General features: G+C 40.8%; 1 protein-coding gene across 8 annotated transcripts in view; it reads left to right on the forward strand.

The window, feature by feature from the left end:
* The window catches only part of RYR3 (ryanodine receptor 3), a 484911-nt gene that overhangs the window by 187721 nt on the left and 274701 nt on the right, over nucleotides 1-22489 (forward strand). For all 8 annotated transcript variants that reach the window (XM_070503827.1, XM_070503874.1, XM_070503852.1 and 5 more), the window contains exons 4-7: nucleotides 12693-12767; nucleotides 15018-15096; nucleotides 21027-21139; nucleotides 22051-22150. In XM_070503827.1, coding sequence (XP_070359928.1) covers nucleotides 12693-12767; nucleotides 15018-15096; nucleotides 21027-21139; nucleotides 22051-22150 — 367 coding nt within the window. The remainder of the gene's footprint in view (nucleotides 1-12692; nucleotides 12768-15017; nucleotides 15097-21026; nucleotides 21140-22050; nucleotides 22151-22489) is intronic.

Genomic DNA, 22489 nt, shown 5'->3' on the forward strand with positions numbered 1-22489 from the left:
CCATTTCAAGTTAATTTTTGTGAGTAGTGTAAGATAGGGATCTAGTTTCCTTTTTTTACATATGAATATCCAATTTTCCAAGCACCATTTATTGAAGAGACTGTCTTTTCTCTGTTGAGTATTCTTGGCTCCCCTGTCAAACACTAACTGACCACATGTGCATGTATTTGTTACTGGGCTCTCGATTCTGTTCCATTGATCTATGTCTGTTTTTATTCCAGTACTATACTACTGTTTTCATTACTGTAGCTTTGTAATATAGTTTGAAATCAGGAAGTGTGATGCCTCCAGTTTTGTTCTTTCTCAGAATTGCTTTGGCTATTCTCAATCTTTTGTGGGTCCATATCAATTTTAGGATTGTTTTTTCTACTTCCGTAAAAAATACCATTGAAATCTTGAGAGGACTTCATTGAATCTATAGATGGCTTTGGGTAGTATGGACATTTTAACAATATTAATTCTTCTAATACATGAACGCAGGGTATCTTTCCATTTATTTGTGTCGTCTTCAATTTCTTTCGTCAGTGTCTTGTATTTTTCAGTGTAGAGATTTTTCACCTCCTTAGCTAAATTGTTCCTATTTTATTGTTTTGATGCTGTTATAAATGGAATCATCTCTTTCTTTCTTTTCCAGGTAATTCATTGTTTGCAATGTTTTGTCATCACGTTATATTAATGGTAACTGCCAATCCCACTAGGAAATGATTGATTTATTTTCCTCCAACTGTTGAAGGAGGCCAATGTCAGCACAACTGGGATTTAATTTTGTTTATTTTCTGGTTATTCTTTTCAAATTATGAACCATACTTGGTGTTTTTGAGCCACTCTCCCCCTCCTCTCACAGATAGCAGGTGCTAATTTTATTGTGCCTTCTTCCCCTTGACCACAAAGCTTGCTGTGTTTTCCTGTAGCTCAAAGGAAGTTGGGTTTTACTGTCAGTCCCAGTAGGTTATCCTCCCAATGTCAGTGTGATGAATTCACTCCCTACACGATGGGGAGAAAATAGATCAGGTGCTGCTTGTTCTATATAGGTCCTGGCTTTCATTCACAGATCAGCAGAGGAGACTTTTTTAAAAACCATTTTTCTCTTTGGCAGAAAAGCTAATTGGTGGCAGGAACACAGACCTAGGCTAGGCCTCTGAAAGGCGGGCTTTTGAAGGCAGCCATGTGAATAACCCTGCCCATGTGTTAGATGATTCAGAACAACTCTAAGAGACACTAAACTTGCAGACAGAGAGGAAAGCAGAATTCTGTAAGTAAGAGTGCAGAATCCTGAAGTGCACCCTTAATGACTGGGGACACAGAAACCAGAATGAGAACAGAAGATGGGATGTAACTCATTGGGAAGAGGGGTGACAAGTAGTAAGAGAAGAAAAGTAAAAGTCGCTTCACCCTAACCCGCTCTATTTTTTGCCACCAACTCCATCTCTTCCCAGGCCCTGTAGAGTCCAGATTGGTGGAGAAGGAAGTCCAGATTGTGGACAAGGCAGCTCAGGAAGGGTCTAGCTGACTTTGAACAGTGTGAAGATGAGTGGGTCCAGGGGTGATCATGGTGGGCCTGCAATTCTTCCTGTGTTGAGTTTGAATTGTCTAGAGCCCTCACCTCACAGATTTTATGATAGAAATTTGTATCTTTCCACCTGTCACTTATGTGGCAGCACAGCTAGGAGACAGAGAGGCAGAGTTGAATGTTAGTCTTAGAGCTATCAAGAAGGGGAAACAACCATGTTTGTTCTTTGCTTCAGTGGGGTTCTGGAGAAATGCTAAAAGGAAAATCAGTCACTGCTCCAGAATGATGGTTCTGAGAACAGGGAAGTACTTGCTGACTGCAAGCATCATACTGATTACTGGGATGAAGGGTCCACTGCTCCTGGGGAGGTCCCACAGGGGTGGCTCTCAAGCCTGGCTGTGCATCAGAATTACCTGGGAGCCCAGGCCCCACCACAGACCTACCAAATGAGAATCTTAGGGAAATGGCCCAGCCTTTGAGGCTGTAGGTTTTTTTTTTTTTCTTTCTTTTTCTTGCTTTGTTTTCAATTTTAAAGCTCCACCAGTGATTCTGACGCATAGCTGGGATTGGGGACCACTTCTTTAGAATAAATCCATGAGAGATTCAGAAGAGTCATGCCATTGTCTTCTGAGCAGCATATGGTCCACGGACAGGTAGGAAGTAATAGGAGCACCTGTTCTCCTCTCCTCCCTCAGGTGCACACATACACAGAACTCATGGAAAATCAGCTTCTCCACCCAAGGCCACTTCATATCCTTCAAGGAAAGATCAGGCTTCTGTTTGTTTGTTTTGCTTGGAAATATAAACTTGGCCGTGGGCTTATTATGTGTGTGTAGAGAGAACAGGATGAATTGGTCTCTATCCAGCAAGATCATAATTGGGAACCATGCAAGGGGGTTGGAGGGATGAAGGACATAGAAGTTGTGTTGATAAGAAATAGGTTAAGGAGTGCAGGAGAGACGGAAGAGGATCAGACAACAAACTACATAATCGAGTTCATCTTCTGCCTCATAGCCCACATGGGTAGAGGTGTTTTCACACAGTAGGACTCATCAGTAGTTTTATGATAAAAACGTATTCCTATTTTGTTATAGCCAGGAAGCACAGTGATTTTTTTTCCTAAAGAAATAGTAGATTAGAGACAGTGTTCGATTTTTCATGTCAAGGTAATCTAAACTTTCAGATGTTCAACTCTTTATAGGAAATATTTACTAAATGTTACCTGGCTGAAAGGAAATGATTGGGCAGAGTTCTTAGTCTTGACCCTATATGATCACTGGTCCACCATTTCATCAGAGGCCTGATGAATGATGAATATGGGTGATTCAAATAAAAAACAGATCAGTGACTTGAAAACAAATCTGGCTGACAGGGTTCTTTTATGAAAAAAATGAACTTGGCAATGTCACATTCTTAGAAATCTGTTAGTCAGTTATGGGAGAAAAGGGGAAAAATTAATTCAGAGAAGAAAATAATTGCTTCACCTCCTTCCAAAGTATACTTGTCATCAGTCTAAATGTCATTAATACCCTGACAAATATCTCCTGTCAATTTGCTCTTTTAAAAGACTTCATAATAAGAAACATGTGTCAGAGCTGCCATTCTAGCTGTCTGGTTTTACTGTGGCATCAGTGTTCAAAGAAAAGCATAGATGTATCTAGAATGACCCCGTGCTCAATTTGAAGGCATCCCCAACAGCCACCTTTTTTCTCTCAATGGAGAAAGCTCATCCTCCTGTTTCACAATCAGTGTTTGTGAAATCCTAGTGGGAATTTCCAAAAGTCATTTAACTTGTTCCCCAAATGTCATGGATTGGGAAAGAGGGAAGGAAAAATGATTGCACATGTCTACCATTCTCACAGATCAGAAACTCTTATTTCTAAAGACGTGAAAGGCAGGAGATCCCTCCATTGTCTTCAGTCATGCATTCCGTCTGCAACATCTAGGGCTACTTATGGCTTTGAGTACTCACAGGGAATAATGAACTTGGGGTCCCCACAGGGGCTCCTCTGCAATCCCTAATTCATCAGAGCCATCTCTCAGATTTTACTTACCCCATGGGCCAAGTCTACGCAAAAGAGAAGCCGTGTAGGCATTTTTCTGGAAGGGACTACCTCCTTGCTATGCAGGTTCTTGCTGCAGATGAGGCTCATGACCCAGAGTTTATAGTTTCTCAGATCAGGCTCTGGCCTTTCATCTTTTTGTCCTGAAATACTTCCATGTGGCTGTGAAATTAATGATGTGATCAAGAATGAGATTGCAGAATCTTGTCACCCAGGAAAATAATTCTAGGTGCTTCCAAGAGGGAGGGTTGGCTGAATTCAATAAATTATGAACCGTGGGGATGGTAATTTTGGCATTCTGTGGTGATTGGTTGGGGGATGATTTTGGCTGTGTTTTTCTTACTTAAAAAAAAAATGAAAGAAAACAAGGCGAATAGGCTGTCTTTTGCACAGCTTTTAGAACATTCCATCCTTCAATCTTGTGATACAGTGGTGCGGAGTGGGCAGCACTGAGGGTGTGGGAGGTGCGGCTTCCTGGAGTTATGGTCACCCTACTAACCTTGCTCCAAATAAAGCAGGGACTGCCATAGGCCCTCTGCGGACCAGATTCCACCTTTTCTCCTGGGTCCTATTGTACCTCACAGCCTCTGATACGTGAACCTGTCTTTTCAGTAAGGCAACTAGGGAGACTGCCATGATCACTGGACTTGGGGGAGTGGACTGTCACATGCCGCACCTTCCTTGATTAGAATTCTATTTCATGATTTTTGTTTTTAACAGTATCCCAAGAGGCCCATGAAGGATGTCAAGAACGTGGCCTCCTTTCAAGTGCATTTATCTTAAGGGCCTGAACTGTCCTGGTTGACCTGCCCCAGGCTCACTTGAAGAGTTTCTTACAGGGGAAATCTCTTCAGCGGATTCTGTCCTGATGGTGTGGCTTTCTGTAGCCAGTAGCTCAGAAACCTCTGACTAAGAGTTTTGTTTATTTATTATTTTTATTGAGGTGACATTGGTTTATAAGATTATATAAATTTCACATGTACATCATTATATTTCAACTTCTGTATAGACTACATTGTGTTCACCACCAAAAGTCTAGTTTCCATCCATCGCTATACATATGTGCCCTTTTACCCCTTTTACCTTCCCCAACCCCTCTAGTAACCACCAATCTGTTCTCTGTATCTGTGTGTGTGTTTATCTTCTGCATATGAGTGATGACTTAGAGTTTTAGATCCATGTTGACCATCCCATTGCAAGTGGAAAATCAAGGCATCAAGTAAAAGAATGATACCTTATATTTGTGCAGTGGCTTTATATGCCAAAGTGGGAAGCCCAAGAAAAGCTAGACTTGGCAGTTACCTGGCTGAAGAGTAGGGTGTCCTATCCAGAAAAGGTTGTGAAGAAAAGGGCCGAGTGTCCTGCATTGGGCTCTCCGGGATTTTACACATAGTTAGGGAATTAGGATGGCAAGATGTGCTTTTTGAATTTCTGTCGTCATATTCCTTGGTTCTGACTCCAAATCACAAGTCAAACTAATCTGGACCTGTGCCCTCCCACCCCTGGCCTACACTTTCTAAATCCCAGTGTACCACTTTAACTATCATTAAAGAGGGAAATTTGTCCCTGTTACCAAGAGTTTACAATCTAAGATGTGTTTGGAAAATGTCCCTTCAGTCCTTTTGGTGCCATTCGAGCTGGGGAGTCCCATCTGTCCACCCCTCCTAGAAAAGCGGGGTGCTTGCATGAGATCTTGGGAGTTTGGCCAGAGAGAGGTGATAACCTGCAGCAGTAGGAGAAGGTGCCCCTAGAATCTGACAGCTGGGGAAGGGGGGCAGCCTTGGGAAGCATGGAATAGTGTAGAAACCAAGTTTCCAGAAACAAGGACGGGATCTGAGAGCAGTCAGAAGACCCCATCATTTGGGATCCAAGCAGGAGTGACTCCCTGCAAGAGCTTTTCCCTATGGAGTCTGGAGCTAGGCCTGAGGGAAGTAGGAGGGGACCAGAGGTGTCTTGGATAGAGGCTGCCTGTCTGAGGTCTCCATTCAACGCCAGAGTAGGGCCAGACTCTGGAGTCAGTTCTTTAAAGCAAGCATGCTGAAAGCCAGCTGCCTTTCAAGGAGGTAAAGTCATTTACTGAGGATGCTGACAAATCAATCACACCTTGAGCAACTGAAGTTTTAACAAATAGACAAAACACTTTTGTAACTCTCTGTTTCTTTAATCACATGCAGCGTGTTGTTGTCCCCCATAGACATACATTTTTCATTGAAATGATTATGTAGTAGCACTAAGGAAAAATTTGGGAAAACTCCAATGATTCTGCAACCAACCAAATGGCTGTTTCATTTTTATGGGTTTCTTTATCATTCTTGCATATTTATGATAGTTGAAGGCACTTTGCATTCTGCCTTTTTCACGGTGGTATATCGTAAACATTTTCTGTGTTTCCGATAGCCTCTGTAATTGTCTTCTTTAATAGTTGTGGGATAGAACATCCTGAAGAAGCCCCAGGATTTACTAGGCAATATTTTTCTTTTGGATATTTAGGTTCTTTCCAGGTGTTTTGTTTGCCCCCATTAAAGGTTCTTATCACAACAGTGTGTGTCCTTTGCTTCTCTTGAATTATTCCCAGAGGTAGCAAAGGTTGTGCACTTCTTTACAACTTTTTTCATTATTGCTTTGCAAGAGAGTTGTACTCGGTGCCACGTTGTAGAGGATCGCAGCAGCTAAATTGCAACTCTGACAGCGTTAAGGTTTTTTTTTTTCCATTTTTGCAAATTTAGTTGATGTAAAATCATATATCAAACTTGCTTTAATTGTCATTCCTTTCATTACTAGAAGAGATAAAATCTCTTCCATATGTTTTAATTTTATTTCTGATATGAATCGTTTCTTCATATCCTTTGCCTATTTCTTTCTTTGATGCTTTTTTCCCCTCCATTTCAATGAGATGTTAACCCTTTTGTCAAAGGGATACAAAGAATTTCTGTAGTCTATTAAATGTCAACGTTTCCATTGCTCTGAAGTTTAGTAATCTTAGTACCATCGTATCCGTCTTTTCTTTCCTTTGAGTTCATCTGCTGCTTCAAAGCATGGATAATATTAGGTCTGTACAGGAATGTGGACTATTTATTACATGCTAGTTGTTTTAAGAATTTAATTTTAAAATGAAATATTTGACTCTATTATCTGTCTAGAATCTTTTATATTTCCTGTGGATCTTGCTGAATGCTTTTCTGATTTGCTATCCACATACCATAGAGACATTTGCTTAGTAAGCCTGCCTTCCTCCCCTTGTACTAAAAATCTGCTTTATCATATGCTACATCATATGCTACATTTCAGATTTGTTCATGGACTGCCTATATTGTGCTACATTCTCCTTTTTGAACCTTTACCAGAAGGAATTGATTAAATTTGCTCCATAACATTTACTAAAACTTGGTTCTCTTTTAGAATAAAATTTCTTACTGTTTATATTTCTAGATTAATTTTATAGGAATTTTGTTGAATTCCAAAATACCCTACTGGAATTTTTATTAAAACTGAACTAAATCTGTAAGTTAAATTAAGAGAAGAAGCATTTACAAATATTAGTATTCTGAGTCTGTAACAAAGTATACTTTTCCATTTCACCAAATCAAATTTCATTTTATAGAATAAAGGTTTGTGGTTTCGGTTTAAAGGTTTAGCTCATCATCTAAGTAAAATTCCTAAAAATGTACTATTTTGTAGCAGTCGTGAATAGAATCTTTCATTATGTTTTCTAACTGAAAATACTGGGTTACTTGGTTTTTTTTCCTACTATTAGGTGTTACTGTTTTTCTACTTATGTGGCATCATCATTATTTAGTTGTCACTTGTGTCAAAGGAAACCTCCTGGGCACTGTAAAGGGCCTCCGGCATGTTCAGGAAATGTTGCTCTGTGACCTTCTAGAAAGGCTTCTTTCTTTCTTTCTTTGATAGCCGAAAAGCATGGAACAGAAGTGGGCTAAAGAAGGAAAAGAAAATGAAAGGCACTTATCCACATCCAGAAAATGATTTCGTGTCTACAGGTCCTCCCAGGAAGGTGACCCCTAAAGCTTTCATGGGTTATGTTAGATTCAGCAAGGAGCCTTCCTAGAGCCAGGGACCTCCAGAGTACCACTTGGGGTTCCAGATTATCAAAGTAGGTGGATTAGAGATCTAACAGTCTTGAGTCATTTGTGTGTGGCTGGAGAGAAGCAAAGTCCCCCTGTCCTTTGTTGCCATATCGGGTTTATCTCACTGGGAGGCAGTGTCCTCCGGGCACCACCAAAAGAAGCATCAGTGACAGAATTAATTTTGAAGTTATAGGTGAGATGATTGAATTAATGATCTAGTGGAACATTTTCCACTGGACATGGCATCAGGGCCTTTCACCAGCTTTGCCCTGCCCCACTCCCATCCTCTGAGGTGGTACCAAATATTCTCCTTGTGCCAATGATGACAGCCAAGGTCATCCGTGGCAGGAACAGATTGCCATCCCAATGAAGTCTCACAGCCTTGAGGCCTGGATTCCCTTTGTGAACAGGTCCATGCAGTCTTCTGTGTAGCATATCACATCTTTCTTGGCATGTTATCCCAGAATTGGCATCAAATAGTGAAAAGAGCTAGTGGAACTTGTAGTTAGATCCAGGACTTGGGGTTCATATCCAAGCTCACTGCTTACAAGCTCACCATGGGAAAGTTTCTCTTTTCCCATCTGTAAAAGGGAGACAAAAGGACCGTTTTATCCAATTATTGTTCATTCATTCAGGAAGTATGAGTATGAAATATGGAAATGAGTGTCTCCTATTTGCCAGGCACTGTTAAAAGTGATGTTGATATGGCAGAGAACACAACAAAGATTTGTGGAGCTTGTGTCCTAGGGGGAGGGAGGGGAGATACATATCAAAAATAACATGTGAATTCACATCACCTAATAATAAGTGCCATTAGAAATAATAAAGCAGAAAATTCTGATAGGGTAAGAGTAATTGTTCCTCTGGAACGAGTGATCAGAGAAGACTTTGCTAATGAGATATCTGAGCACAGAATGGAATAAAGAGTGAGAATGAACCATAAGAATATTGGAGGAAGAGCATTCCAGGCAGAGGGACACATATGTGCAAAGGCCCTGCAGTAGGAGCATGCTTGTCTGAAGGATAGAGGAAGGCCCCTACTGCTGGAGCAGAGGGAGTGATGGAGAGCATGCTTCCTGGAGGTGATAAAGTCACAGAGGGGGAAGGGAAGCCAATCAAGTAGGGCAGGGATTAGCAACCAGAGCTGGCAAGTCAAATCCAGCCTATGCCCTGTTTATGTTTAGGTAAGGTTACATATAGGTAAGAATGGCTTTTAAATTTTGAAAAAGTTGTTTAAAATTAAAAAAAAAAACTATATGTTCAGAGGCCATATTATCAGCCTATTTTAGGCTGCAAGGCCTAAAATATTGACTATCTGGTCCTTTATAGAGAAAATTTGCCAACTCCTGATGCAGGGGGCTTAGAGGTCATGGTGAGGATGTTGTACTTCTAAGTGTGAAAGGAAGCCGTGGGGGGAGGCACTTTGAGCAAGAAAGTAATGGGATGTGATTGGCAGTCTGAAAAGGATGGCTCTGGCTGCCATGTTAACTCAGGCTATAAAAGGGGGAGGATGCAGCAGGAAGCACAGTTAGGAGGCCATTATTGTGGTCCAGGTGAGACAGGGCTGTTGGTTGGACCAGACTGATAGGTAGCAGCGGGATGCTGAGTAGTTGAATACAGAATGTATTTTGAAGGTGGCACCAAAGTGCTTTGGATTGACTGTGCACTGTGAGGGGAGGAAGGAGTACAGGATGCCTCCAAGATTTTTGGTCTACACACTCTCCTTATGTTGTCATGGAAACTGAATGAGAGAATGAGCTTTTCTGCCCCAGGGTTTGACACCTCCAGTCCTTCCACCATTTTGCAGCCAGGGTTACCTTCCTAAGGTACAGTTTTGATTATGACGTTCTCCTTCCAGAAACCCACCCCAGTGTCCCCTTAGCTGTGGACCGTTCATAGCCTTCCATAATCTGACCGCCCTGCACCTGCATCCTGACTTGTTGCTGGCTGTTCCCTTTCATCAACCCCAACACTAAACAGTGAATCACCCACCAGCCCCCTCCACCCCCCGACCCCCCACCCCCGGCCCCGTGCACTTCACACTTTCCGCCTCCGGCCTTTGCCCCTATGGTTTCCTCTTTCTTGGCATTGTTACATGTGAGCAGTAATATTAGAGTCTACCTTTTCAATAAAGTTATTCTTTAGCATCCTCTTTATCCTCCCGGTCTCTTCCAATGCTCTTTGTCCTCACCTCTTTTAACAGGGGTGTCATTTCTATTTGTAACATGATTTTTGTACATAAGTCCTATCTCCTCTCTCAGACTATAGAGAGGGAGACAATACAGAATATGGTTAAATTTTGACTGTACTTGGCACCCATATGATTTTGGGCAAGTTACTTAACCTCTTTAAGCCTCAGTTTTTGTTGCTGTAAAATGGAGATAATCATCATCGTTACTGCACAGCACTAATTAAGACAAAATGAGATGATTTGTTACAACACTTAGGGTGGTTCTGTGCCTGCCATTTAATTAGAGCTCATTTAATTCCAGCGAGATCAAGTCACTTTCATCAAGGAGCTGAGGAAGCATCTTTCTAGCCTATCTTTCCTGATGCTTTGTGCACTGATTTTGTACACAGTAGGCAAACGGATATATTATAAGAAGTAGAGTGAAATGAACTCAAGTTCTGGATGGAGTTAACTGAGTTCAGTGCCCACCACCACCACATCCAGCTGTAGGACATATGGCGAGACACTTACCCTCCTTGAACTTCAAATCCCTCACATTTGGACTGCAGGAAATCACTTCCACCTTGAGAAGTTGTGAGAATGAGCTCTGATGGTATGTAAAGCACCTGACGCATAGCCTGTGCCCTCACCAGGATCATGATTATCAAAGCTTCTGCAGAAAAAGCTCCTCTACCCTTCTAGGGAAGCTTACTCCTCCCTTAAAGCAGTGGTTCTCAAAATGTGGTCACTGGACCAGCAGCATCAGTGTCATGTCCTCTGGAACTTGTTAGAAGGTTCTCAGGGTCCACCCCAGGCCTAGTAAAGCAAACACTGTGGAATCGGGGCAGCCTGTGTTTTAACCAGCTGATGAACACCGGCATCTAAGAGCTACTGCCTCAGTGGACGGAGAAGATGGGATGTGAAGCCTCCCAGATTCTGCATGGTGGTGTCCCATTCAATCCCAGGGGAGTACTTCAGTCTCTGCTTTTCTGTTGGCACCGTAATCAAGGGCATGAGGGCCAGGAGATATTTCCAACAGTTCCAGAGAAGGGAAGAGCACAAGCTCTTAAGTGCCACTTGTTGAGATTGGCAACTCTTGACTCTTATGTTACTCATGAAGATAATAGGAACAAAGACCAACTGGAGGAAGAGGTGACCCAAGGTTAACGGGAGGAAATCTAATTTAGTCAGTAGTTCAATTTGAAGCATAGGACTGGTTTGGGAGCCTACACCCACAACATAAGCCATCGTGAGCTATGCGTTAACTTGTAATAACACAAATGTACTGGGAAAATTTCAATTAGACTGACATGATGTGAAAATTATTTAGTATGACAAATTTTAATGTAAGCTGTTGACACGTTTGTAAATACAGCAACTAAAGTTCGAATGATTTCGAGAAATTTGGAAATGTCGCAAAGAACATTTAATTCCTCCATAGTATTAAAGTCTGGAGAGCTTTAACGCTTAAATATCTCCACAGCTGTGGGAAAGCCCAGGCACACTTACACAGAGTTATCGGCTCTTTTTTAAACATGATACCACACTTATCTTTTTCCTTTTTTTAGGCTCGTTGTATGACATGAAAAATCATCTCTTTGACAGAGTGATTCTGTTAATCCAAATAGAGTTGAAATACAATTGCTCCGGGCCATATGCTCCAGACCACTGCCTTCCCTCCACATCACCAGAATCCCCTTCACTGCTCGGGGCTCTGATGGCGGGTAGACACGGGAGAGGAGCAGAACCTCAAACCAGCCCCTTGGGCTGCTGGTCTGTTGCTCTGAATAAAATGCAATACATAAGAGGTGCCCTTGCCATATAGAAGGAAAATGCTAGAATTTCTCTTTATGATTAATTTTAATCTCAGGCTTTGGATTCTCTCTTTGTTTGTATTTGGGGATGGGGGCCTATGCTCAAGTAGTTTTTCCTAAAAGGGGGAGTGATGAAAAAAATTGACTGTCTCTGAGGGCAGGTTAACATGACAGGGAGAGATTTAGGTAAAAGGTTGAAAATGTTGATGCCAAAAACTTCTAGAATTTTCTGTAGATTTCAGTTTTCCATGTTACCCACTCATCTATAACTGGAATAAGTAATAGTTTTGTCTCATATCATGTGCTATTCAATTCAGATAGTGATGTGTGAATCAGACTAGAGGAAAAAGTGAGAAGCAGACACCCGTGCCTTTATGTTGGGCCGTCTCTTCCTCCTGTGCCTTTCCTACTGGTTGGGCTACCATTGAGTGGACAGCCAACGTGGAGCAGCCTAGTGAGGCAAGGAAGCTACCTAGATGGTCGGTCGACTGAAGGATCTATTCCTGCATAACTGGTTGACCTTTTAAAGTCCGGGGATTTCAGAGCCTTCTCTCCTTGATGAGACCTGGGTAAATAGGACCCATTTAAGTGAATGGGCGGAAGGCACAAGTGCTTTGCAGAAAAAAGACCACAAGGCACAGAATGTGACCATATGCCTGTCCCCCAAGCTGGCTTTCTGTTGCTAGGCTGTAGTTACATTTGTTTCTCTCTCTCACTCTGAACGCTTCTGAGAAGTTTCAAAGGAAGGTAAGCAGTACCTATCTCATTTACATGCTTCTCTGGTAGAACAGCTCTGGGTTTCTGCTGATCCCGGGAAGGGGCCATTTTGGAGAAGAGATTTGGCCCCACACACCCTCTCCCAAGGATGTTGCATGGCTGTGGTCACGAGTCTCCCCCACCCGTAGGCTGGCCACTCGCTTCTAGAATGAATCCCTTGGGAGCTTTGCAGTGGGTCTTTTCTTTGTAGTCTGTCTTCTGGAATTCTTGTGCCGCTTTGCTCTCAGGCCACAACTCACGCATGCTGACATTCTTCCTCCTCATTCCCCACAGGCAGCACAAGGGGGTGGCCACAGGACCCTGCTCTATGGCCACGCGATTCTCCTACGACACTCTTTCAGCGGAATGGTAAGCACATCGGGATGTCCACTTTCACCGTTCAAGGAGGAGGGGAAAGATGAAGAGGGAGAAAGTATGGGGAACCAGCGAGTGTCTAGATGAAGTTAACGGTGGGAGTAGTTTGGAACATAAATAATTACAGCACATTATTGTCTTAGCATTTCCTTCATGTAACTGTTTTCTTAGTGTCTGACCACCGTCCTCCCCACTCCATGAGAAAAAGGACTATGTCTTTTTTTAATTTAACTAAACCTAACCCCACCCAGTGCAGTGCCTTCATATACTAGATGCTCAATAAATATTTGTTGAATTGATGAGCAAATAAATGGTGGAATAGCTTGATTTCTTGAGTATACAAGGACAACCAGCGTAGGAGAAAAATCAGTCAAGTGGGATTTTTGTGAAATTTCTCCTCTGTTACTAGCTAAGGGATAAGTGATGATATCCATTGCCTTCAGTCCTAAAAGAATTTGAAGGTATTATGTTGATCCAGAGGCAGGAAGAAGATAAAGAGCGAAGCAGTCACAGAAAGCTGATCAAGCTATAACTGAATTAGGGATCTAGAACAAGAATTAACCAAAATGGTAATAACTCAACGTAACTTGAAAAATCTTTTTCAAGTTTTAAGTGAACATAATTTGTAAAATACAGATATTGCGGATCTTTTGCAGGGAGTATTAGGGAGAGTATTGTGATCTCAATCAAGTATAATATGTGCCAATGCTAATAACATTTACTCCCAGTTCCTATGGGTGTATCCTCACTTGCTGTCAGTGTAAGGAAGATTTGTCTTCTTTCTCTCGCCCTGGTGCGAAACTGTTACATTAACTCAAGACTTGATTTTCACACATTTACACCTGCAGCGTGCTGCAAAGTTCATCTCAAAGCTTGAACTATCAAATCGGCAGTGGGAAGAGCAACTGCTTCTTAAATAATTTATTGATTGCAGCATTTTTTTTTCCTGAGCACTGGTAAGAAGTTGACCTTTTCAGCCCGAACATTTGTCTGTTGTAGTCCTTTGTGGCAAAGGACAGAGAACAAAAGTGACCAAGTAGAAGGTCATCTGAGCAGGAGATGGGGACATTTAGAGAGGGGAGACTTTGTACCTTGACAATCGCTAGAATTGAGAGGTGATCATGTATGTTTCAGAATCTGGTACTTATCCATAGGGTAAATAAAACCCTGATACTTCTCTTTTTCTCCCAAAAAAGAATAAACAAAACCTCAAACAGCACACTGCTCAGAGCTCTGAAAACTCAGGCTAACATCATGATAGAGATATGAAGACTTATGTTATTTATCATTAGATTTACTGCCCCAAGCTCCCCCCCAAAATCCCACTCGCAGTTAACATAAACTGTACTGGCTAGTTCCTTTTAGGGCCAGCTCTGAGAATAAAGCCTGTGAGATGCGACTGTGTACAATGCAATGATTCTCCGTTTTCCTGGTGCAGAGAACTGGAAGTATAATTCACAAAACACGTTCCAAGTGCATTTCTGCTTCCCAGTCTAATTCTAAGACCAGCCACTGTGCCTGTCAATAAAGGAAGCAAGGACTAGGCCATGGGTTTTTTTGCTTTACTGTTATTTTAAAATTACTTTTAAGTTTTATATGCACATGTATTTTTATAATGAGAAAAAAACAGACATTATTTGAGAAGTTTTAAAACTCATAGAAAATTTGAAAAGCAGAAGATAAATAGAAATGGAGGAGTTATCATGGTCCCTCTCACTGTCCAGAGACAACTTCTGTTACCAGTTTGGTGTAATTCCTTTTAGCCTGGTTGCTAGGTATTTAAATTTTGCATACATGTTAACTATACAAATATACCGTTTTGTAAAGATTCCATGCTGTTACATACTCTTGATAAATACTCTTAATGGTAACATAATATTCTGTAAAATGAAGTACTTATCAACCTGCCCATTATTGTTGGCCATTTGTATCCCATTTATATTGTTCCCAATTTAAAAGTTTCTCAGAGTATCTTTGAGCTAAAGCATATTTAATAGTTCAAACTTATTTCTATAACATACAGTCCTATAAGTTAAATCACTTGGTCATCAGATAAGAACATCTTTGAGGTTTTAAATATATTATAAAAGTATGCTACAAAAGCACTGTACCAATGGGCAAGACAAACAAGCCCTTTTCACAGTAGCTCAATGTGGAAATTGACAACGGGAAGCCAGCTAGTGGGGAGATGCTGAGACCTGACAGAAGAGTGTGACTTCAGTAGCATCTGCTCTTGTTTCACAGTATCTAACATGTTTGGCTACATCAAGATCCCAGACAGATAAACTTGCCTTTGATGTAGGTCTGCGGGAACATGCCACAGGTAAGTCAACATTCCCAGAGCTCCTATTCAGTGGGGTCTTGGGCAAAGGGCTGTTGAGAAGGGTACTGAATGTGTTATTCATTTGGGATTCTAAACCAACCTGGTCAAAAAAATAGGTCTGATAAAATTTTGGAGAATAATAAAGAAAGAACGTGTGATGAAAACATAGAAAGTGTGAATGAAGGATAACGTAATGCTTTAAGCACAGTCTGCCAGTGTCTCAAATAAAAACAATTTTTTAGGGTTAGGTACTGAAAATAAGTAGAGATATTCCTGATAAGAACCGATGGTAATGAATAACTACTAAAAAACAAAGATAGCATAATAAGGGCTTACATAATGAACTAGGGTGCCTAGATCAAAGGCGTAGTCCCATTATTCTACAGTGAACCAGCTATTTCTAAAGCAGAGTTTCCCAAATGTCAGTCAAGGACATCCACAATCTTGGTTTTTCCCATTCCAGTGCATCTCCTTTATTATCATTTACTTTGTATTTTTCTTTAAATTTACTTAGTTTTGTACTTAGAATTTTAGAGACAAAACTTATACCATTGCTGTAAGTAGAAAACTAGTATCTCTTGCCATAAAAGTAAAGATAGTGAAAAGAAAAACCATGTCATTGAATAATTGAAGAGATGTTGGCAAATGTTAGGAAAGTGTTAATGATACACAAGCTCCAAACTTAAAACTTTCTCTGATAGAATCAGAGAGCTTAAAGAGTAATGAAAAGAAAATAAATTTCTCACTATATGATTCATTGTCATTGAATTGTCATTTGCCACGAGTGCTATGCATCATATACTTTGGGTTCAGTCAAAAATATTGACAGTCAAGAGATGGATCCTAAGAAAGCTGGCGACCAGGATGTTGCAGGTTCTCCCTGGAAACCAGATGAAAAACAGAGAACTGAGATAACTATCTACAAATATTTATAGTTCTAGCATCAAAGGAGGGGCTGACTTGCTGTGAGTTGTCCCAAAGACCAATAGAAGTTGAGAGGAGGCAAATTTCACCTCAGCAAAGGAAACTAGTTTGTAACATCTGCAATTATCCAGCAGAGAAACAGCTGGCTTTGGGTTGTAGCATGCTCCCTGTGGCTGAAATATTCATGAGTAATTTGACCATCTGTCAAGGTCATTACCTATGGAATTTCTACTCCATTTAGATGTCCTGCTATGTACCAATCAGGATTCTTGGTTGCAAGCAGCAGAAACTGGTTCAGGTTAACTCAAGCAGAATGAGCATTTACTGGAAGAAGGTTGGGTAGAATCTGACCCAAATCTGCAGCTCCAGGCTTGGGAAAAGGGCAGGTACAAAGAGAGGCCAGGGAAGAGAAAGGAGCCTAGATCACACTGAAGGAAGAGTCTCACTTGGATACAGTCTTTAATATCATGACATTTTCCCCCAAATAGAAGGAGGGTTCCATTGTTGGGTAGCCAAAGAAGGACAAAAGTTCATGTTGTTATTCTAAAACTGTATCGGTTCATAAGGGAGTGATCCAGATTGTCTGATTTTACAGATGATCTAGAAAAAGAAATCTACAGTTTAAACCATGTGCACCTGCTGTTTCTGCATCATGCACGGTAGTGTCCTAAGAATGCCTGAGGAGAACCCCTTTCTCTCATCCTTCTCTTCCTGTTTTTGTACAAAGCAAAAGAGTAGGCCTGCCTCTGCCCATTATGTTTTCTTCTCTAAAATAAGATTATATTTGAATTTGATTTGAGCTTGCTTTGTTTTCGGCCTAAGTGTTATTCTTAAAATATAATGTCGCCTAAAGTGTTGTCAACCTTTGCTGAAAATTACAAATGAGTGAAGTGCCACACTCTCTGAATGTAAGTTGGTTTCTAAATATAAACCAGCTGTCAGTCTTGGAGCCCATAATCAGAAAAGCCATATATGGTCATTCTATTTATATCAGTATGATGACTTTTTTTGAGAGTTGGGAAGAAATTGAGAAATACCACTTTCTACTCATGTGTTCAAGTAATCTATTTTATTTAATTACTAGAACCTCCAATAAGAAATAGAGGGAAAATATGCGGCCGGCCCCGTGGTGCAGCGGTTAAGTGTGCATGTTTCGCTTTGGCGGCCCAGGGTTTGCCGGTTCAGATCCCGGGTGCAGACATGGCACCGCTTGGCACACCATGCTGTGGTAGGCGTCCCACATATAAAGTAGAGGAAGATGGGCATGGATGTTAGCTCAGGGCCAGTCTTCCTCAGCAAAAAGAGGAGGATTGGCAGCAGTTAGCTCAGGACTAATCTTCTTCACAAAAAAAAAAAAGAGAACATAAAAAATAGAGGGAAAATAGAAGCAGGGAATATGACTCTTTCCAACACTTTTTCCTAAATTCTTAAAATTATGCTTGGTGTGAATTCTGCTGACAGACCAGGGGAACACATGTACCAACTCAAGTTCAAGTTGGCTGATCAGAAGCTGACTTATCAGAAGACAGGCGGGAAAGGGTTGGCCAGGTGTACATGAAAACCCAAAGCCTAAAATAATTTATTTTACCTCCCTCCCTCTGACCCATTTCACATTCTCCTTGAAGAAAGCGGGCTTGGTATTTGTGAGGGAGATGGAGAATGTGAATACAGCTCAGAGAAGTTTCGGTGTGGCCTGGGGTGAGACTTCTCACTTCAGGAGATTCACTCAGAATCCAACAGATTCGTGTTGTGGTTCTTACTCAGGTCATTCCGTGAATGCCCTTTTGGTTCAGAAACCTCTTCAGAGTTGAAAACAAGTAAAATGCTCAATAGTTGAGCGGAATCTCTAGGAGAAGTTTGGAAGCAGTTTCTTGAACAATTCTGGAATTTTTCCCCCTGCACAGTGGATCATAAATGATTTGACTTACTTAACAGAACTGGTGACCATTTTGCCCTTGATTTTTGGTTACTGAGTTCTTTCTTTTCTCCTTTCAAAGATTTTTTGTTTTGTTTTTAGCATTTAAACATAGCTTTGGAATTAGACTTATGAGGAAAAAAAAAGAACAAGAAACCACACCCAAAGTACTGTTATGTATTTTAGGGCCATCGACTGGCCCATATCCTGTTGTTTTGGGGAATGGCCCCATCCCTAGTCTCCAGACCACTGTCTTGTTCCCAGGAGTGGGCAAGAGAACAGGAGCTTCTTTAGAGACCCACTTCACCCCAAATACCCTTGGCTGTCCAGAGTATGTAATGGATACATGTCTCATGTTCCCATTAAAGTAGAAGTCAACTTCTTTTGTCACAAAATTTTTAATTTAATCAAAATAATCAAATTTATTTTACCAAAGTAAATCAAATTAATACCTGTACAGAGTTTAAAGACATAATTAGTGTTCCTAGGCTTTTTAGAAACATCGATTTCCTGCCCTACCCCTCCCTATTCTGGATTCCTGCCTCTCTGGGGCATCTACTTTTAGCTCCTCTAATAGTGTTCACCACTTATTTATGAATAATATGATGTACTGCTATTGAGTTATTCTTTCCAGACTATGTATGATCTATTGGTATCCTGAGTGAATAATAAAAATTTAGTTCTTATGCTTCACTCTTCCCTGTCTATTCTTTCCACCCTCCCAATGTATTTACATCTATTTCTTATGTAACTACCAAATTAATATTAACTACTTACATTGGTATAACTGTGACTTTTATTTGCAAATGAGAATAATGATATACTATGATCAGTTCACTTTATTGTATTACTTTTGAGTTTTCTAGTAGTTAATAATAGCCTTATTTGTTTGTTTTATTTTCTGTGACCCAATCATTCACTCATTTTTAAACTGTCCCATAGAACTAAAACTCTCCCCGATCAGATTCAATCATGGTAGATGTTCTGTCAGTTTCACCTTCTTAGGAACATCCACCATCATCCAGGAAATTCCCTTTGTGTCTCTCTTAGATTCCATGTTTCCTGGATCTCATGTTTTTCTCCCTTCTTGGTTTACCACGCCACTTTGGTGCAGCTCATTATCCAAAGCTTTTACAGAAAAGATCCATGAGAGGTAAATTGTCATCTGAAAGTTTCTTAATTCCAGCTTCACAAGTAATTCATAGTATTCTACATTGGGCATATTATTTTTTCTCAGCATCCTAGTTGCTTTCTTTTATTTTCTTCTAGCTATGGTCTGGCTGTTGAGATGTCTGCATTCTGATTCCTGGTCCTCTGTATGCGACCTGTTTATATTTTCTGAGAGCTGCTTAGATCTTCTTTTTTGCCCTTACATCTGAAATTCCACAGTTCTATATCTGGGCTTGGATCCCATCTTTTCTGTTCTAAATCTCACAAGAATGGACCCTGGTGTGAGTCTCTCTTCTCCGCTGTGCTACTCTATAGGCCGTTTCAATCTGATAATACTTGTCTTCCAACTTTGAGAAAATTTTAATAGTATTTCTTTATTTCCTCCCCTCATTTTCTCTCTTGCTTTCTGGAAATCCTCTAGATTGACTTTCTAATTTTCTTTTCACTCCTATTTCTAATCTGTTTTTCTTCTTGAGAACTTTTCAACTTTATCCTGTAACCTTCTTGTGTCTTTCTCTCTCTTTCAGGATCAAAAAGTTTTTCTTTTTCTCTGAAGGAGTCCTTCATGGATACTTTCATATCTGCTTTGTGAATGTAACTTTTTCTTATCTCTCTGAGATTATTAATTATATGATTTTTTAAAAGTTTTCTTTGGGTCTCTGTAATTTTTGTTTTCTCCAAGTTCCTTTCTGCCCTTTTTGGTTTGTTCCTGTCTTTTGTGTTAGAGACTTTGCTCAGATGTCAGGTGATCCTTGGTCTCTGCTCGTGTTTAGATCAAGACCGTAAAAGCTGACGGACAGGAGGCTCTGAGTGTGTGGCTGTGACTTTCAATCTGTTAGGCTTCACTTTTCCATAATCCAGCAAGGGCTAGGCATTTCACTGGAAATGCCCATGCAGTAGCAGCTTTTGTCTTGTGTAGTTGGCCTCCCTAAAGAGTAATCTTCAGATTTGGCCAGGTGGGGTCAATATTGCAGCTGGCAATCTGGAAGAGACGGGAACTGGGCTTTCACTAATCAGGGGATAAAATTTAATGATTCAGCAATACTCTTTAATTCTTTGTTTGACAGTGTCTGGTATTTCCAAAACCAGTCCTTCAGTGGTTTGCTATTCCATGAATTAAACTTCTAATCTTCTCTAGGGCGGAAGACGGAGAGTCATCTGGCTGTACAAGATAGAGAAAAGGATGTAGGGGTTAACTCTTCCTTTAAAACTTTAAACCAATTCTTCTGTTTTTCAACCCCATCTTCTGCTGCCTTCACAAGTAACTGTTACTCCAATTCCAGAGACTTTCTGGGAAATACACAGCAGGAATGACCTTATTTCTTGAGATCAACTTCTCCTCCATTTTCTTACCCCAAGACTTGAGTTTTAGCTTTTGCTTGGCTGAAAGCATCTACTTTCCACTTTCCAAAATGTCGGTTTCTTTCTTTTTTTCTTTTGCTATCAACTTCTCACCTGCTGTCTTAGTCCTTGTAGATTTAGGCCTTTTGAAAATCTCTGACTTTTGAGTTAGAATTACAGATGTTTTAGTGGAATTTCATGGGAGTGGGCAAAGAGAAAAGTCTGTAAGTGGTCAGCAGACCAATGAAGTCAATTCTTAAAACAAAGAATTGTAAGTACCTATGAATAAAGCATTTTTCTATATGTATTAAAAATACTCAAAGGCTTCTTTAGTTTCTGGCCTCTAATATCTTTCCCAAACACTGTCTTTCTGTCTCTAGAGAAAATAAAAATGATAGACATAGTCAAGAGCAGATGTGGGGCTGACTGGAATGCCTATAGATTAGTAGAAATTTAGATCTGGAGTCTGTGTGTGTGTGTGTATTTGAAGGATTATCATCAGGAGGAAGAAGAATGAGGGGCAGAATTAGGGATGCTGGCTTCTGTGAAGCAATGACTAACTCAAGGAGCCTTTATGTAGGAGAAGCCTGTTGGTGGACCATACATCCCGCTTCCAAACAGAGGTCCGAGGGAGAGAAAGTTCGAATTGGTGATGACCTCATCCTCGTCAGTGTGTTCTCTGAAAGATACCTTGTAAGTACCTCTTAACACAGGCGTCTTTCGTTTTCAGAATATTTTCTTTTAGGAATAGATGGCCAAGGAGAACAGAACCACAGCAAGCTGGGTAGGATAAGATGCCTTTACACAGTATACCTGAGAGGTGATAAATTCTCTCTCCTGCAGATTATCACGGGGCCTGGAATTTAACTGTTAGTTATCCTCTCAGATTAAGGTACTGTGCCCAGCACACTCTGCTTAAATGTCCCAGGCACTTCCTGAGAAATCCAACTATTTACACATTAGCTACCATTACTGTGAATTTATCACATTGCTTAGCTCTTGTCCAGTGAAGAACAAACCAGAAAGGAGGGGATATGGTAAAATAAGCTTATGTTGGAGCGAGGAAGAGAATTTTAGATGTTTCAGCAGGTGGGATGTCACAGTGGTTAGAAGACATGGCTGAGATTTTGCACCTGGGGATGGGTACCAGGCGAGCATCATTGATATCAAGCCCTTGGCAGGGAGGGGGTCGCCTGAAGACCAGAGAAATGTCAGAGAAGTTTTTAAGCTTCTCAGCGCCAATCCTGTCAGCAGATTTTGCTTTGCTTAGCCCAAAGGCTGGAGTAATTTTTCCTATTTGTGAGTTCCCTTATCCTATCAAGAATAGACATTTTAAAGCTTTTTGTTGAATCTGGGATCCAGCTAAGGAGATGAAGTCAACACTGCTCTGCCGCCTCTGTGGCTGAATACTTCCTCTTCCCTGAATCAAGTGTCCCACTTTGAAGCTGATTCTAGATTGGGTGGCGCAATCTCCCATAGGCTATGTAGAAAGAGCCAGATGACAGTAAGACTGTTTAATTTAATCCTTCAAATTCTAGGTGAGCTGCTTCTGTCACCCCTGGCCTGGTGATTTAAAGGCTGTCTCATTTCTGTTTCTGCTGCAGCATCTCTCGATATCAAATGGTAACATACAAGTGGACGCCTCCTTTATGCAAACACTCTGGAATGTACATCCTACGTGCTCAGGAAGTAGCATCGAAGAAGGTGTGTTTTTTATATGCATTCTGCCCCTCACCCTGCCAGTCTGCCTTGTGCTGCATATATTGACATTTTCTGCTGCTTCTCGACTCCCACCTGAATGTCTTGGTACACTGTTAGCCTGATTTTAGTGCACTTAAATTTCTTTCTCTGATGTTGGTATGTATTATTTTTTGTCCTGACTTCTGATTACACGAGCATCCCTGACATTATTTTTTAATCCTTTATAGTCCACCATTGTGTTAGCACTGTATGCATTCAGGACTTGGATATGCACTTTTTTCCCCCACTGACTTTTTATTTTTGTTTATGGTTACTAGTTATAAGTGTACAGACCTCAGCAAC

Source organism: Equus asinus, chromosome 2 (assembly GCF_041296235.1).
Source record: "Equus asinus isolate D_3611 breed Donkey chromosome 2, EquAss-T2T_v2, whole genome shotgun sequence".
NCBI classification, from domain to species: domain Eukaryota; kingdom Metazoa; phylum Chordata; class Mammalia; order Perissodactyla; family Equidae; genus Equus; species Equus asinus.